Source organism: Pseudogymnoascus destructans (assembly GCF_001641265.1).
Source record: "Pseudogymnoascus destructans isolate 20631-21 unplaced genomic scaffold scaffold_2, whole genome shotgun sequence".
In the NCBI taxonomy this organism is placed as follows: Eukaryota; Fungi; Ascomycota; class Leotiomycetes; order Thelebolales; family Thelebolaceae; genus Pseudogymnoascus; species Pseudogymnoascus destructans.
The window spans coordinates 1,676,491-1,690,615 of NW_020167521.1; the positions used below are offsets into that span (position 1 = coordinate 1,676,491).

Below are 14,125 nucleotides of genomic sequence, written 5' to 3' on the forward strand. Positions count from 1 at the left end.
GAAGAGAGAGTCAAGCCCAGGTTGACCTTCCAGCCGCATACGACGCCGCTGGACGTCAAGTTTGCTGCTGATGGAGGCAAAGCATTCGTCTCATTCCACGGAAGCTGGTAAGAACTAAATAAACACACACGGTTCTGGCTATCTGGTGCAGGAACAGTCCAACCCCGGTCGGCTACATGGTGGCCACGATTGACTTCGCCAACGGCCAACCCGTAGCTGCTGCGGACAGTCAAACAGCAGCGGTGGATCTCTTCACCAACCCTGATATCACGAAATGCCCAAATGCTTGCTTCAAACCAGCCAGCTTGTTCCTTGATGGCACGGGGAGGCTGTATGTGAGCTCGGATGCCACGGGCGAGATTTGGATCCTGGGCCCGACTGGTTCTACAACTCCACCTGCCAACTCTGGAGGTAGACGACGAGCCCGACTACCACGTTTGTAGGTTCAGTGATGTATGGATGGTGGGGTGATAGCGTGACGGTCTCGCTGAGCACGCTCATTTGGATTTGTAGATAGCTGACTATATAACGGAAAAATAACGAATGGAAAAGTATTCTGCTTATGAAAATACCTGAAGACTATTTCGAGAGCGGGGAGAAACAAATATACAACCCACGTATTTCGATCTGCAATATAATGAAAGGAGGATATAAAGAAGTAGTGTCCGGTTGAACGTTGGGTGCGGGCCGTCCCGAATGTGGTCATGCAGAATGAGCATACTCATATGGGCCATTTTATCACATTCCGGCGATATTATTCAGAAACCGTCGAAGAAATTGACCACCTCTTTGTTAATCGTGATATAATAACTATATAAATAGGGCCCTATGGTAATTTATAGTTTGCGAATGTGCTTCCCCACCCGAGATAAAGTTCATAGAGGCGTGAGACTCGGATAGATTCTCATATATTCCCATCGATTATGGCCCGCATATAAAGAAATTATATTCTCGCCGAAGATGAGCTGCCATGTTAACGGCTTGCAGTCCTGGAGCGCCACTTGCCTGTCCCTGATTGTCGAAGGGTAGTTGTTTAGACTCGGACTAGGCAAGTGCTCGCCGACTAAAAGGGTTGCACCTTCCGACTTACAGATTCGGGGACTTCTCACTTTCCACATCGACAATCAGACAACAATCTTCCCTTCTCCCTCTGAACGATATTGATAATCGACAATAAGCGGAGCACCCCCCCGGTTCTGCTTATTGCTTTTACCCTCCCGGCTACTTGTAGATCGATCCGTGTTGGTGCATCTCAGTTTCCTCACCCGACATTCACAACTTTATAACTGCGATTGCTCAGACACAGGAATTCTTTTCATGAACCCGCTCATAAACAAACACCATTAGTTTTCTATTGGGCTTTTCAATACATCAATCACCATGGTCACCCTTCGCGATCGCCCGTCTCGAGAGATCGAAGACTTCTTCATACCAACGGAACGAAGAAGCTCACTTCGTTCACAAGCTTACTCTTCCCCATCTACAACAGCCAGGCACTTGTCATCAGCCTTATACATTGACTCTGATCAATCTCCCTCGAGGAAAAGAGGGAAGGTCGTTTATATGGACGGTGGCGGATCTGGATCCGAGTCTGAAATCCACCCATCGCCAACAAAGCGTCCAAGAGCCAACAAAGCCAAGGTCAACAAGGCCAGGCTGAGTTACCCTTCTCCACCTTCTGAAGATGAAGGCATAAAGACTCCATCTGTGAAATCGGAAGCTATGTCAGGAATTGTTCTCCTCGATCTTCCACTCGAAGTAAGTTCGAATGCGTTGAAGCTCCCGACCTCACCCACCCCAGATCTGTCACGACCTGGAAGATGCTGATCTGTGCCATGATGAACACGTTTGCTTTTGTCAATTCCTTTTCGTGCCTTTACATGCCCATTTGTTTCTGTTGCTGACTATTTATTTGTAGGTTCACCAAAACATCATTGGATTTCTCCCGAGCGACGAAGACGTCAACCACTATGGCGCTGCATGCAAGGCTCTTCGGGCATGTGTCGGTCCCATTGTTTGGCAGATGCGATTCCTGAGAACCTTTGATGGTATCCCAGATGCAGGTCCGGTCAAGCTCCAGGCCCAATACAAGAAACGGAGAGGCATCGCCACCAGATTCGTCTCATTTGAAAATGGCACATTGTCGCATCAAAAGGCTTGCCTTGACATGCTGAAGGAAATGATTATTGGTAAGGGCTTCCTTTCATAGTCTTGAGCAGAGACATGTACTTACTCGCCACAGAGTCGAATGGTCACATCGTTCGCGATGCATATGAAAATGAATCTGTCAGCGGCCTCAACCACCGCTTCTTCTTGAAATATTTACAATATACCGGTCTCGAAGTTCGACCCAAAGGAACTGACATGCTACTCAACATTGCGGGAACACGATATGATTTCACACCGAAGAAGAAACCAACACGGCAAGAGAGACTCGCGATGGTGATCAGGCTGTGCTTCATTCATCTCCTTTTGCATCCTCAAATATGCAATATCAAGACCAATGTATTCCTTGCATCACAAGAGCAGGTCTATAAGTGTTTTATAGAGGCCCCCTTGTTTCTAGGACGAAACAAGAATGAAATTAACATCCTGTGGTTATTACATGCGGCCAATTTTTTCAAATTCCACTTCAAGACGCCTGATGGAGAAGGCATTCTGGCTCATATGTATCAGCACCTTGAGAAGGGCGAGTTGGCGATGGCTTGGGCGGGCAAACTCAAAAGTGGAACACAAAAGCTTGGCCCATATTGGAAAGGGGCATTCAGTGAGTTCTGCCAAATGAAAGTCGGGTATGCCAGATGCTAACATATTACAGCCTTTCTCCACGAAGAAGATCTGGAAATATATCGTCTCGGACATAATTATCAGAATATTGTCGATGAGACGACAGATGGGAACAATGGGTTTCAGGTATGACTTCGAACCTAACTTCTGGTACAATGAATGCCCTAACCAATTCTAACAGGACCTCACATTATTTTCAGACCTGAGAAGCACCCCCCAGCTGGCATGTCCGCCAGAGATGGAGGTGTGGTTGAAAGCAGGCCCGAAAGGAGAATACAAGGACGAAGCCAGCGGAGAGAGGGTGATGCCCAAGGTCCAAGACTTTTTCGGTCTGGGTCGGAGCGACGCCGACTACCACCTCCATGGTCGCATGCATGGCCTTCCACCCCAGGAAGGAATTCCAGGCTTCCAGCGTGTCTCAATGCTGAAATATCTTCCTTGTGTCCACGGGACGTATGGCACTGGGCTCACAAGTTTCTGGGCATATGAGGGCTGCGTACTTCCCGGCAACCAAATCATGTTGGGGAGATGGTGGTGCCCGACCGGAATAATGGATCGTGGTCGCACATACTGTGGGCCATTCATCTTTTGGAGAGTTTCAGGCTCGGTGGAAGACAAAATGAGAACTACTGACGATGCCCTGAAGTTCTTGGATCGCGTCGAGGAGAAAACGGTCGGATAGTAAGCTGCATTGCTACTATCTGAACTTTGAAGACGATTTGTTTTGCTGAAATGCAGCATATATATTATATAGTGATATCCAATTTGCTGGGGCGGGTGAGCATTGATGCTATTGCCAGATCATTGCACATGTTCTGGTCGGGTTTTCGAGAATTGGATGTGCATTGTCATTAATCTGAGAGCATGCACTGTGCCTTATATATCAACTCTCAGTAGTATAACTGCAGAGAATCGGTCAAGCATTGCATGAGAATAAATAAAAAATGTTTCCCACATACTGTTTGTTTCTGTGTGATACAAATATGGTGGTTGAGAGGCACGGCACTGAGCACAGCTGACCCCTTTACATTTGAGACCCTGAAACCTGGGTTCATTAACAAACTTAATCTGGACCACATAGCATCATATATTCCAAAGGGACTGTAGAAATGGTACATGGCAAAGTTTGATTATCTATGCTCAGCCCACAGTAAGACCGGGTATGCTCACTGCTTTTCCCGCAACGCCAAATTCGGAACACCGTAACCACCATCCCTATCTCCACCCTACTCCTCAATCGTCTTGACGCACTCCCACTCGCCGCTCAGATTCTCAGTCCACAAGCTAACCTTGTTATCCTGCCCACTAACCGCCAATACATTGCCGCTCAAGCTCCAGCTGACGCGCCAAATAACCGCATCAAACTTGAGCTCCTTGCTCTCCCACTGCCCCGGGTGCGCCGCATCGCTCGTCCAGATCCGCACCGTCTTATCCTGCGACGCAGACGCAATGCACGACTTCTGCAGCACCGACGGCGACCACGCCACATCTCGCACCCAGTCCGTGTGCCCCGTCAGCGCAGCACCCTCCTGCTTATACGTCTGGCTCGCCTGGTCATACGCCCACAGCCTCAACGTATTATCGCTCCCCCCCGTAACAAATCGGCGCTGCGCTCCCGCCGCCGCACCACCTGCGCTAACCAGGCTGCCTGGGGCGGCGCTGGGGGCCCAGGAGACGCTGTTCACGCCCATACCGTGCGCTTGAAAGATCTTGTGGTCCATGCTGTTATCCTTGAATTCGAGGACGGACACGTTGCCGTCGGAGCTGGCGCAGGCGAGGAGGCAGCCGGATTCGTGGGGCGACCAGGAGATGATGTTCACGGAGGCGGTGTGCAGGGCGAAGTCGAAGACGCGAGACCAGGTTGAGTTAGATTCACGCCAGATGAAGACTTTGCCGTCGTAGCCGGCGGAGGCGAGGATGTCGCCGTATTTGGGGTGTGCCCAGGAGACGCACCAGACGGCGCCTTCGTGGCTGGGAGGTGTTAGAGGGGAGAGGAGGGGGGGGGGATTGAGGGGGGAGGGGCCAAGGGGATAGGGGGGAGGGGAAGATATGGTCCTTGAGGGGAGATGTGGCGTACCCTTTTAATGTCTCTTGTAATTTGTGTGTTTCTCCATCCACCTCGAATATCTTCACGGTGCGGTCTGAAGAGCAAGTCGCGAGACGGCGCCCATAGTAGTCGAGGACTGCATCGTGCTGACAGGGTGTTAACATCCAGACTTATATCCCAGCAGATCCCTCTATGATGCCCGCCTCCTCCGTAGACTCGGCGGGTTGGTGGGGGATAGACTTACGATCATGTCATCGTGCCCCGAGTTGGTGATAACTTGTGCCTATAGCTTGTATTAGCACCGTCCATCGTCGAGCTAAATCCAGGAATGCAGGGTCGACAGGGATCTCGCAATCAGGGGATGTGCTTACCATGTTAACAAAGGTTGGAGCACCAGGAAACAAGAGCTGTGGTAATTGAGAGGCTGTTGCTGTGAATGTTTGAATCCCTTATGTGTCCTATCGTGGCCTTGTTCTTGAGGCTGAGTGGGTTGGACGGCGGCTCTGAGCTAAGACACGCCCGGCTGGACCCACCCAATTAGACCCCCCTCTACATCATGGAATCCCCATCATCCTTAATATTGTCCTTACCAATACACGATTTTTCCTTTGAAAGCGACGATAAAAGCACTTGTTTGCTCGCACTCCTCATTGACGCTTGCTTGTTCTAGTAATTTCTGCATCGACGCATATAGAACCGCTGTCGCGGGTCGCCACTACACACATACCATTCTAGTCACCGAGATAGCCTCGGCTCGATACCACCGACAGCCCTTCCTCAAATATCAGAATCTCCCCCCGAACTTCACACTTCACATCTACGACAAAACAACAAGCCGCCAAAATGGCAGACTCCATGTGCGGCCCCTCTAACGCCCTCCAAAACTTCCAAAAGCAAAGCCAAGGCGACCGAACCCTCCAACAAGACCGCCTCTCCGCCCGAACGCCACAATCACAAGTAAGTCCCCCCCATCCCCCTCCAATCCAACCCTCACAACACTCTTAACACCATCCCAGGGCTTCCGCAGCGCCGGTCCCAGCGCCCGCACCCTCGACCCCGAATTCGAAGCCTTCCAAGCCGGCCAACTCCCCCTCCAACACCCCGAAGCCGGCTTCCACCCCGGCTTCCAGCGCGCGCACACCCCCCAGCCGGGGCAGCACATGAATGTCGGCCCCGGCGCATCATGGGCGAAGGATTTCCAGCGCCTGGTCATCGCGTCCCCGGGGATGCAGCAGCAGGGTCTCCCACAAGCCCAGCACGCGGGAGGGTGGCACCAGGAATTCGCACAGATCCATAATACCCAATCCGGAATGACGCAGCAACAACACTCCTACAACGCCCCGCTCGAGCGCCTCTCCTCCCTCGCCATAACCCCCTTCGGCATGGGCGCCCAACCCATGTACCAAACCCCCATGTACCAACCCGCGCAGCAAGTGCACGCCGAGCAACCCCAACAACTCAACTCCGACGTCGGCACCTTCGATGAAGCCGCCTTCGCCGCCGCCTTCGACCAAGCCGCACAATCCGAGCTGCAATCCGAACAAGCCTCCCTCTCGCACGCCCTCCAAGAAGGCCACCTGGCATCCGCCCCCATCGGCGCAGACGCAATCCACCACCCCGACACGCCCTCGCAACAACACCTCAGCCCCGCCCAAGAAAGCGACGATCTCGCCCGCACAGCCGGCGCGCTCCTGACGAGCGTGCAGGGGGATCAGAGTGATAAATTCGCAAACAGCCAGTTTTTGCAACTTATGCGGCAGTTGAGGGATAAAGAGGTCGTGGTGGAGGGGGATACTATCATGCCTGCTGCTGAGGCGGGGATGGGCGGGCCGGGGGGAGGAGCAGATAACGTGAGTCCCCCCCCCGCCTCGTGACTGCGCTCCTCAACGCACCGCGGCGTGCTCTGCGCCTCCTCGCGCGCGACCCTAGGCTGGCCCCCTCTCCGCTCAGTCCACAGACGCTGATTCCGTCTCAGACGCGCTAACCCCCTAGGCAGTCGCTGGGAGGACCGCCGTGGCTGGGTCCCGATGGGCGGGGGATGGCGTATCAGAGCGCGAGTGGGCGCACGTCTTACCTCGGGGTGTTTCCGGGGGAGGTGATGGCGCAGCAGGGGTGGAATGGGGATGAGGGGGGGCTGCATCGGATGTCGTATAGGCGCGCGGATGGGCGCGGGCCGGATGGGGAACCGTATCCGTTGCCGTCGAGGGAGGAGGTGGAGGCGAACCTGGCGAGGCGGGGGGAGGAGATGCCGAGGAGGGATGAGGAGGTGGGGGCGGGGGGGGGGGCGATGACATATCGGATGTCGAATGGGAGGGTGGCGACGAGGGATGTGAATCCAGAGCCTCTAGGCCCGATCCCCTCGCTAGATTCGCCAGCCGACCACACCCACACGCCCGTAATCCCCCGCGCCACGGGCGGCGGTATGAGGGGTATAATGGGCTTGAGAACAGAAGAGGGCCGCGAGCGCGCTCTGAGAAAAGAAGTAAAGAGGTTAGGGCCGGAGGAGGTGGAGAGGGCGATTAGGTTGGCGGAGGAGGAGGGGGTGAAGGGGGTTAGGGAACGGTTGAGGGCGGTGCAGGAGAGGATGATGGTTGAGGAGGGGAAGTTGAGGGAGGTTGCTGAGGAGGCGGTTAGGGAGGAATTGGCGAGGGAGGGGAGGAGTTGGGGGGATTCGTAGGTGTATTTTAGAGTAGTCGGAAGTTTTCATGTTTGGAGTTGAAGGTGGGGGGGATAATATATATGGGTTTGCATGTGCTATTTATCATTCCATCTCCACCAGTCCGTCCGTCTCCTACCATCCACCCCCCCCCCCAGACCGACACATAACCCCCCTCGAACCGCTCAGATCCAGCCATGACGATCAGGATCCTCTCCATCTTAAACTCCATGTCGTCGGGTTGATCGCCACCTACCCGTCTACAGTGCTGCCCCTCCAACGACCCATAACCGTGTAAACATGCAACAATCCATCGAAACCCTTCATACAAATCTAAAAACGGCAAGTGCACGGGTCGATCGTAGCTGCCATATATATAAGTCGGTCGGAGATGTCATACAATACATAAGTGGCAGGTGCCGTAATTCGTTCCTTCCACACCATATACCATAAGCCGTACAATTTTAAAAAAGGCAAGTGCATGGGTCGGTCGTAGCTGCCATATTTCTTAAGTCGTAGCTTCCATAAGTATAACTTGGAGATATCATAGAATACATAAGATATCATAGAATACATAAGATATCATAGAATACATAAAGTCGGTCGTTCATACCCACTACTGTCGTTAAGTTCGTGCTTGCCATACATTACCAGTCAAATACCCAAAGGTGGGTGTATAGCGAGTATACAAATATGATAAAAAAACAGTTATACGAACTGGATCCTCATACTACGATATTTTATACGAAACAAGGAGAGAGGGGGAGGGGGTGGAGTAGAGAATTACGAAGCCTCTAGACGATGGATGGTATACAGCTTTGATACTTATCCACGGTCTCTCCAGGACCAACAACGGGGACAGACTTGGAGGAGATACCAGGCGGGAGCAGGAGTGTTGGGTGGGGAAGATGGGCTGGCTATGTGACATCCTATATTATTGGTGTGCGTTGGGTGGGTGTGGGATGGGTTGAGGTGGAGGGAGTTGGATATATTGATGGGTCGAGTTATAGATATTTACCAGTCGAAGTCAACAGATGACGTATTCAGAGCCCAAGTCAAAAGAAGTGAAGTAATAATTATCAAAACCAACGCATCTTCAATTCTAAGCTCAACGCTAAACCTCTGGCGAGGCCCAACACCGAACAAAAACCATATCAAGGTGTCTGTTCTAACACAAAACGCAAAAGCTGGTCACCGTTCCTCTCCCCCCTTCCCACGAAAGTTCTTCCACAATGGGAGAAGGAGAGAGAGTCGGAACACAATCGAACAACATGTATAAGCGAAGTCCTTCAACCCCTCTCGGGAGGACACGAAATATAAAAGCAACGCAGGCGGATCTCTCATATCCTTCCTTTCTTTCCATCCCCGATGTAAACTTTCTCACTCTCAAGTGTTACCCAAAACGCGAATTCGTAATAAACAGTGTGAGAAGGTGGTAAAAGTCTTCGAGAAAACAAAAAGGCCGTGAAAATCCGTAATACACTCCGCACAAAGAAAAGTACAATGTCCAGTAAAAAGAAATGGAGAACTTTTGTTGCAACCCACGGCGGGAATCGGGCACGAAGGCCCGAAAAACCGCCTCCGAAACTACCAAGGGCCGAGAGCGCAGCAAGCCTCCCAACCCCAATCAAAGAAGTGAGAAAGTGTGATGTCAAGCGAAACATCAGTTCGCGCCCCTCGCGAGCGCCTTCGCCTTCCACATATCCCTCTCCGAGGCGATCCTTGCAATCTCCGCCTCGAGCTCGTCAAAGCGCTCCATCTTCTTCTGCCTCGACTTGCGCGCCGCAAGCGTGTTGCGCGCGCGCTTGATGGCGACAGTGTCGTTGGGGTCCTCGACCACGATGGGTGGGAGGGGCTGGTTGCGCTTGCGGGCGCTGACACCCGCGGCTGCGGAGGCAGCCTTGGAGTGAGGAGAACTGTCGGAGCGACGGCGGCGCTCGCGGAGGGCGTCGCCGACCTCGAGCTCCTCGTCTGCGGCGAGAGGAGACGTATCAGCCGCGACGGGGGCGGGGAAGGAAACGTCGCCTTCGGGGAAGAGGGGGAACCACGGGTCGCCGCCGTTGAGGTCGTCCGAGTTGTACATTGGGGAGACGTCGAGGTCGTGGAGGTAGTCGGGCGACTCGTTGTATTGAGAGGGAGACGTCAGGTTGGTGAAGACGGTGGAGTTGGGCGCGGAGAAGGTGGCGTCGCGAACCATGAGGTCCTGCGGCGACACCGTGCCCATGCTCGTGGACGCGGAATCGGTTCGGTTCATGGCTGGTGCGGGCGAGTACATGGTGGGCACTGCGGGCGAGTACTTGTAGTCGAGATCTGGGAAGTTGACGTTGTCCGAGGACTTGAGGTCGAACGAGTCGAAGTCGTCGAATAAGTTCATGTCTGGGCGGGGGGTGTGAGTGTGAATCATCGCGAGGCTGTGAAATGGGGTAGTGAATAATTACCTTGCGCCATGTTGGTGGGGGGGAACGATTGCATGTTGGTGCTGGTGCTCTGCGAGAACAGCGGGACGTGGGGACGGGTCCTAATCTGGGACTGTAGAGCGGCGGACGATGACGGGGCGGACAGCGCGTAGAACTGCTGGTGCTGCGCGAATGGATTGTATCGGTTTGTAAACGCTGGAGAAGAAATCTGATGGCCTGTGCCCTGGATGATCGCGGCTACTCTCTGGTTCTGTAGGGACGGGGCAGACAGGGGGCTTGCGGAGTGACGACGACTGTTACCACTGGGGGCGTGGTTGCGGGGCAGATTAGGGATATTCTGAGCGTTGGGAGACGCGTCGAGAGAACGACGCGGGAAGAGCACGAAGTCCGGAGGAGTTTGATAATCCGTCTGTGGGGAGGAGGGTTGCTGCGATTGCTGTGGTGCCAAAGGGCTCGTTGATTGGGGTTGGGTAGGCCATAGTGACTGAGGGTTTTGGGAAGCCGTCGTAAAGACGTTGGGTAGAATGGTGGAGGGGGGTAGTTGCTGAGAGCTTGAGCTGTTCCGAGGAATGCTGTTGTTCAGGTCTTGGAAAAGAACTGGGTATTGGGGGGTGGAGTTGGGTGAGGTGCTTGAAGTTTCGAAATGAATCTTGAAAGCGTCCGGAAGACCAGGGGCGGGGTTAAGCCATTTTGGGTGGATTGACGACAATGGGTTGTGTATTTTGTTGTGTTGTGATATTGGTGTGTTGTTGTGTTGTGATGAGATGATGAGATGGTATTTTGGGGGGAGTTGAAGAGAAGAAAGAAGGGAAGAAAAGAGAAGGAAAAAAACAGAAGCGTGGGGCAATGGGTGGGTTATAACTATTTTCCGTGGCAGCCTCAGGGTGACAAATTGAGCGGTTAGTGGGGTGTGGGAAGTCGTAGTCGTATAGGGGTGGTGACAGCGAAGGGCGGGGCTGTAGCATGGCAGGCAAGTAGCATGGCACGTCCAATCCGCGCTGTCGATACCTGGAGTGGATGCATCACATTATTACATCCACTCCAGGTGTGGGTGGGAGAGAGATTGGCATTGCATTCTGACTCATAGTTGCTTACTAGGGGTGATGGGCATTACTGCCTCGGGCATTACTGCCTCAGGCATCCACACGCCGCCTCGTCCACCGTAGACACTAGTCGGGAGGCCGAGTGAGTCATAGGTTAGTTGCCGGTCCACTTCACACAAAACATTCCAGACATTTGTGTGCTATGAGAGCATACTCTGTCTTCTCTGGATGCCCTCTATTCTCGGGATGCCCTCTATTCTCGGGATGCCCTCTATTCTCTGGATGCCCTCTATTCTCGGGATGCCCTCTATTCTCTGGATGCCCTATATTCTCTGGATGCCCTATATTCTCTGGATGCCCTCTATTCTCTGGATGCCCTATATTGTCTGGATGCCCTATATTCTCTCTATCCTCTCTTCTCTGCCCACCTATCCTAATATCCCCATCTTAGTCCTGTCCATTGCCCACTCGCTGTTGTAGTACTATCAAATGAAAGAAGAAAACGACGACGCATAATTGAAGAAAATCCCCCCAGGTTTTGCGAACCCCAAAAAGGAAATTTGTTGGTTGTTGAGATGACGAGAATTACAAAAGAGAAAATCCACACCCTCCCCTCCCCTCCCCTCCCCCACTCCCCCACTCTATCTCAACCCAATAACACTCATCTCCAGCGTCCACACCCTCCTAATCCAGACCTTCAGCTTCCCCTCCACCCCCTCCACCCCCTCCAGCTCCACCCCCTCCCACCAGCACCTCCTCGCCGGTTTACGCCAGAACAACAGCAGTTTCTGCGCCATGCCTACAGCAGCGCCGCCCTCGGCGCCGGAACGGACGTCAGTGCGCAGGCGTGCGAGGGCCAGGCTGCAGATTACGGCTTTGTTCGGTTCGCCGGCCCGGTGGCCCCAGCCGTCTGTGTGGTTGAAGCCGCTAAAGACACGATATCAGCTTTGAACACAACTAACTAACACGGGGAAAGGTTAGCACCCACCCAGCAGTCAACATCTCAATCAAATGCTGCTCCGTCGTCCCCGTCTCCTCACTCCTCCTCAGCCCCGAAAAAACCCCATCCTGCCCCAACAGCGCCTTCCCCGCCGCCCGCTTCACCTCCACCATCTCGCTCTGCTCGATGTCCGCGCGCGGCGGGATGGCGTAGAAGTCCAGATCTTCGCGGAGGACGATGATGCCCGCGCGGTCGCGGAGCATGTCGCGTGCGGATCCGGCGGGGTTGTCGAGGTTGCTGGTGTTTTCGTCGTCGAGGGTGGAGGGGGCGTCGGGGATGGTTTGCGCGACGTTGCGGAAGAATTCGAGCATGTATTGGAGGGAGGCTGGGTCGTACTGTGGGGGGGGGGGATAGTTAGTGGGTGTGCGTTGGATTGGGGGGGGAGGGGGAGCTTACGTCGACTTGGAAGGCGTCGCCTTCCTGGTAGGCGTTTACGTGGCCATCTGGTAAAAGCCCGTTGGGGAAGAGGGATAGGAGTACGAATTCGGGGAGTGTTAAGAGTTCGTCTCTTGATAGAGTGAAGCGCGTGCCCCTGTCTCTGTTAGCTATACCCCTGACCAAAACTCCATTCCTAAACCTACCTCAGGTCCATAATGATATCCTCATCAGCACCAGCATCTATCCAGTCAGCATCTCTGTCAATTCCCGCAGGCGAACCGACAAAACTCACCTCCAAGCGTATTTACCGACGGCGGACCACCCTGCTGCACCTGAGTAAGAATACTCGCAACTGCTCCCGCGGCCGCCATCAGATAGCTGAACGAGAGTAACGGGCTCGACCCTTCCGTGTATGCAGGCGGAGGCTCTTCGTCGTCCTTCTTACACGAAGATTCGCCCTTATTATCCTGCGGTAACGCTGCCTTTGTCTCTGCAACCGCGTCGTCGACTCGTGTCCGAGGTCCAAACTCAGGGGCTAGCGATGCGTAGGCTGGTACTGAAGCCGAGCTCGCTGCGTCGGGGACTGCTACCTCGTCAGCGGTGCCAGGGTCGGCGGCGGTGGACGAGAAGTAATTGTCGTGCACCGAAAATGGTGGTGGGCTGCGAGAACAGGGTCGGACCGAGGATGAGGCTCCTTCTGACTCCTGCGGGTACTGCGGCGGCGGTGAAGACGGCGTGCTGCGCTCAATTCGCGACTGCTCCTCCTGCGACTTGTCGTGCTGCGCGCGGTGGCCGTGGCCGATGGGAACGGGGCCGGCGCGGGCGTCGGGCGTGTCTGACAACGTCGTGGCCGATGGGGAGGAGATGGGGTTTAGAGTCGATGGGTTGGGCCTCGCGGCTGGATTATCGGATGTGATGTTGATGGGTAAAAGATATCGCTTGGGTGGATGCGCGAGGTTCTATACCAACGGGGTATCAAATGGGCATATATATCCAGGTGTATTGACGGGGTTGGGGGTGGTGGTGTTATTGTGTAGTTGTTGCCGGTGAGCTCTCTAGCTGCGTCTCTCTCTCTCCTATCGCTTGCCTCGCTTGTTGTTGATATGGCGTTGGTGTTGCTTGGTGCTTGGCCAATTTGTGGGACCCCTGCCACTTGTAGCCGCCGTCATTGAAAGTCTATCGGAGGTCTGTCACTAAACTACTTTCTAGCACACACCTCACCTATCAAAACTCATTCGCCATCACACATTATAGGGGTCACCACAAAAATCATTGGATCACCGATCCACTCTTTATCTTTTATTCACAAATTTACCCAAAGCAGCCCTCAATCATACTATACAAACTATACACTATTAATAGACTGCCAGGTGTGCTGAAACCTCCAATTGCACTGTATCAGCCAAAGATCCAAGGAAGCGGATATTGTAAAAGTCATAACATGCCCTAAAAGATCAGTTTAACGGCGATCTTGACATTTCGCCAAGAGGCATCATGGCTGCTTTTCTTACTGCAGGGGCAAGGATGAGGAGGAATCCGAAAAGATGCTGGAGTGCATCAAGAACTACAAGAGTGAGCAGCCAACCCAGGTTTTCGTTGGCTTGAAGTGTGATGAGCGTTCAGGCGCGACGATGTTGAGGAGGTCGAGCGGTTGGGCTGGTTTAGTGGTGCTGGGTCTGGTGGTCTCGACGGCTGCCACGATGTTGTAGGGAGATTGGCGGGGACGGCGAGGATGTGGGTAACCCAGGCGGTCATAATAGAGGCGTGCGGGCGGTATCAATCACAGCATGGAGCAAC

General features: G+C 53.7%; 5 protein-coding genes across 5 annotated transcripts; 2 read left to right on the forward strand and 3 right to left on the reverse strand.

Moving 5' to 3' along the window:
- Positions 1-1,380: 1,380 nt before the first annotated feature.
- Positions 1,381-3,579, forward strand: VC83_01165 (uncharacterized protein; the record flags this gene model as incomplete). The annotated part of the gene is made up of 5 exons (XM_024464850.1): positions 1,381-1,758; positions 1,919-2,189; positions 2,243-2,767; positions 2,819-2,913; positions 2,969-3,579. The coding sequence occupies 5 exons, from the start codon at positions 1,381-1,383 to the stop codon at positions 3,467-3,469; spliced, it is 1,770 nt and encodes a 589-aa protein (XP_024327933.1). The 3' UTR covers positions 3,470-3,579.
- SEC13 (GTPase-activating protein S13) lies at positions 3,559-5,295 on the reverse strand. Its single transcript, XM_024464851.1, has 4 exons — positions 5,206-5,295; positions 5,079-5,117; positions 4,865-4,980; positions 3,559-4,758 (listed from the first exon to the last, which is right to left on the reverse strand). Exons 1-4 carry the CDS (start codon positions 5,206-5,208, stop codon positions 4,014-4,016), a joined length of 903 nt encoding a protein of 300 aa, XP_024327936.1. The 5' UTR covers positions 5,209-5,295; the 3' UTR covers positions 3,559-4,013.
- A 382-nt stretch (positions 5,296-5,677) lies between these two features.
- On the forward strand, positions 5,678-7,511 carry VC83_01167 (uncharacterized protein; the record flags this gene model as incomplete). The annotated part of the gene is made up of 3 exons (XM_024464852.1): positions 5,678-5,791; positions 5,851-6,684; positions 6,831-7,511. 3 exons carry the CDS (start codon positions 5,678-5,680, stop codon positions 7,509-7,511), a joined length of 1,629 nt encoding a protein of 542 aa, XP_024327935.1.
- Positions 7,512-9,153: 1,642 nt separating this feature from the next.
- Positions 9,154-11,033, reverse strand: VC83_01168 (uncharacterized protein; the record flags this gene model as incomplete). The annotated part of the gene is made up of 3 exons (XM_024464853.1): positions 9,154-9,866; positions 9,929-10,504; positions 11,003-11,033. 3 exons carry the CDS (start codon positions 11,031-11,033, stop codon positions 9,154-9,156), a joined length of 1,320 nt encoding a protein of 439 aa, XP_024327942.1.
- Positions 11,034-11,591: 558 nt separating this feature from the next.
- Positions 11,592-14,083, reverse strand: VC83_01169 (uncharacterized protein; the record flags this gene model as incomplete). Its single annotated transcript, XM_024464854.1, has 6 exons — positions 11,592-11,877; positions 11,939-12,285; positions 12,347-12,482; positions 12,532-12,568; positions 12,621-13,226; positions 13,897-14,083. 6 exons carry the CDS (start codon positions 14,081-14,083, stop codon positions 11,592-11,594), a joined length of 1,599 nt encoding a protein of 532 aa, XP_024327941.1.
- Positions 14,084-14,125: the final 42 nt, after the last annotated feature.

Coding starts and splice junctions, on each gene's coding strand:
- SEC13 (XM_024464851.1), bottom strand. Junction 4,981..5,078: donor CGGGGCACGATGACATGATC/GTAAGTCTATCC, acceptor ACACCCTGTCAG/CACGATGCAGTCCTCGACTA. Junction 4,759..4,864: donor TTACAAGAGACATTAAAAGG/GTACGCCACATC, acceptor AACACCTCCCAG/CCACGAAGGCGCCGTCTGGT.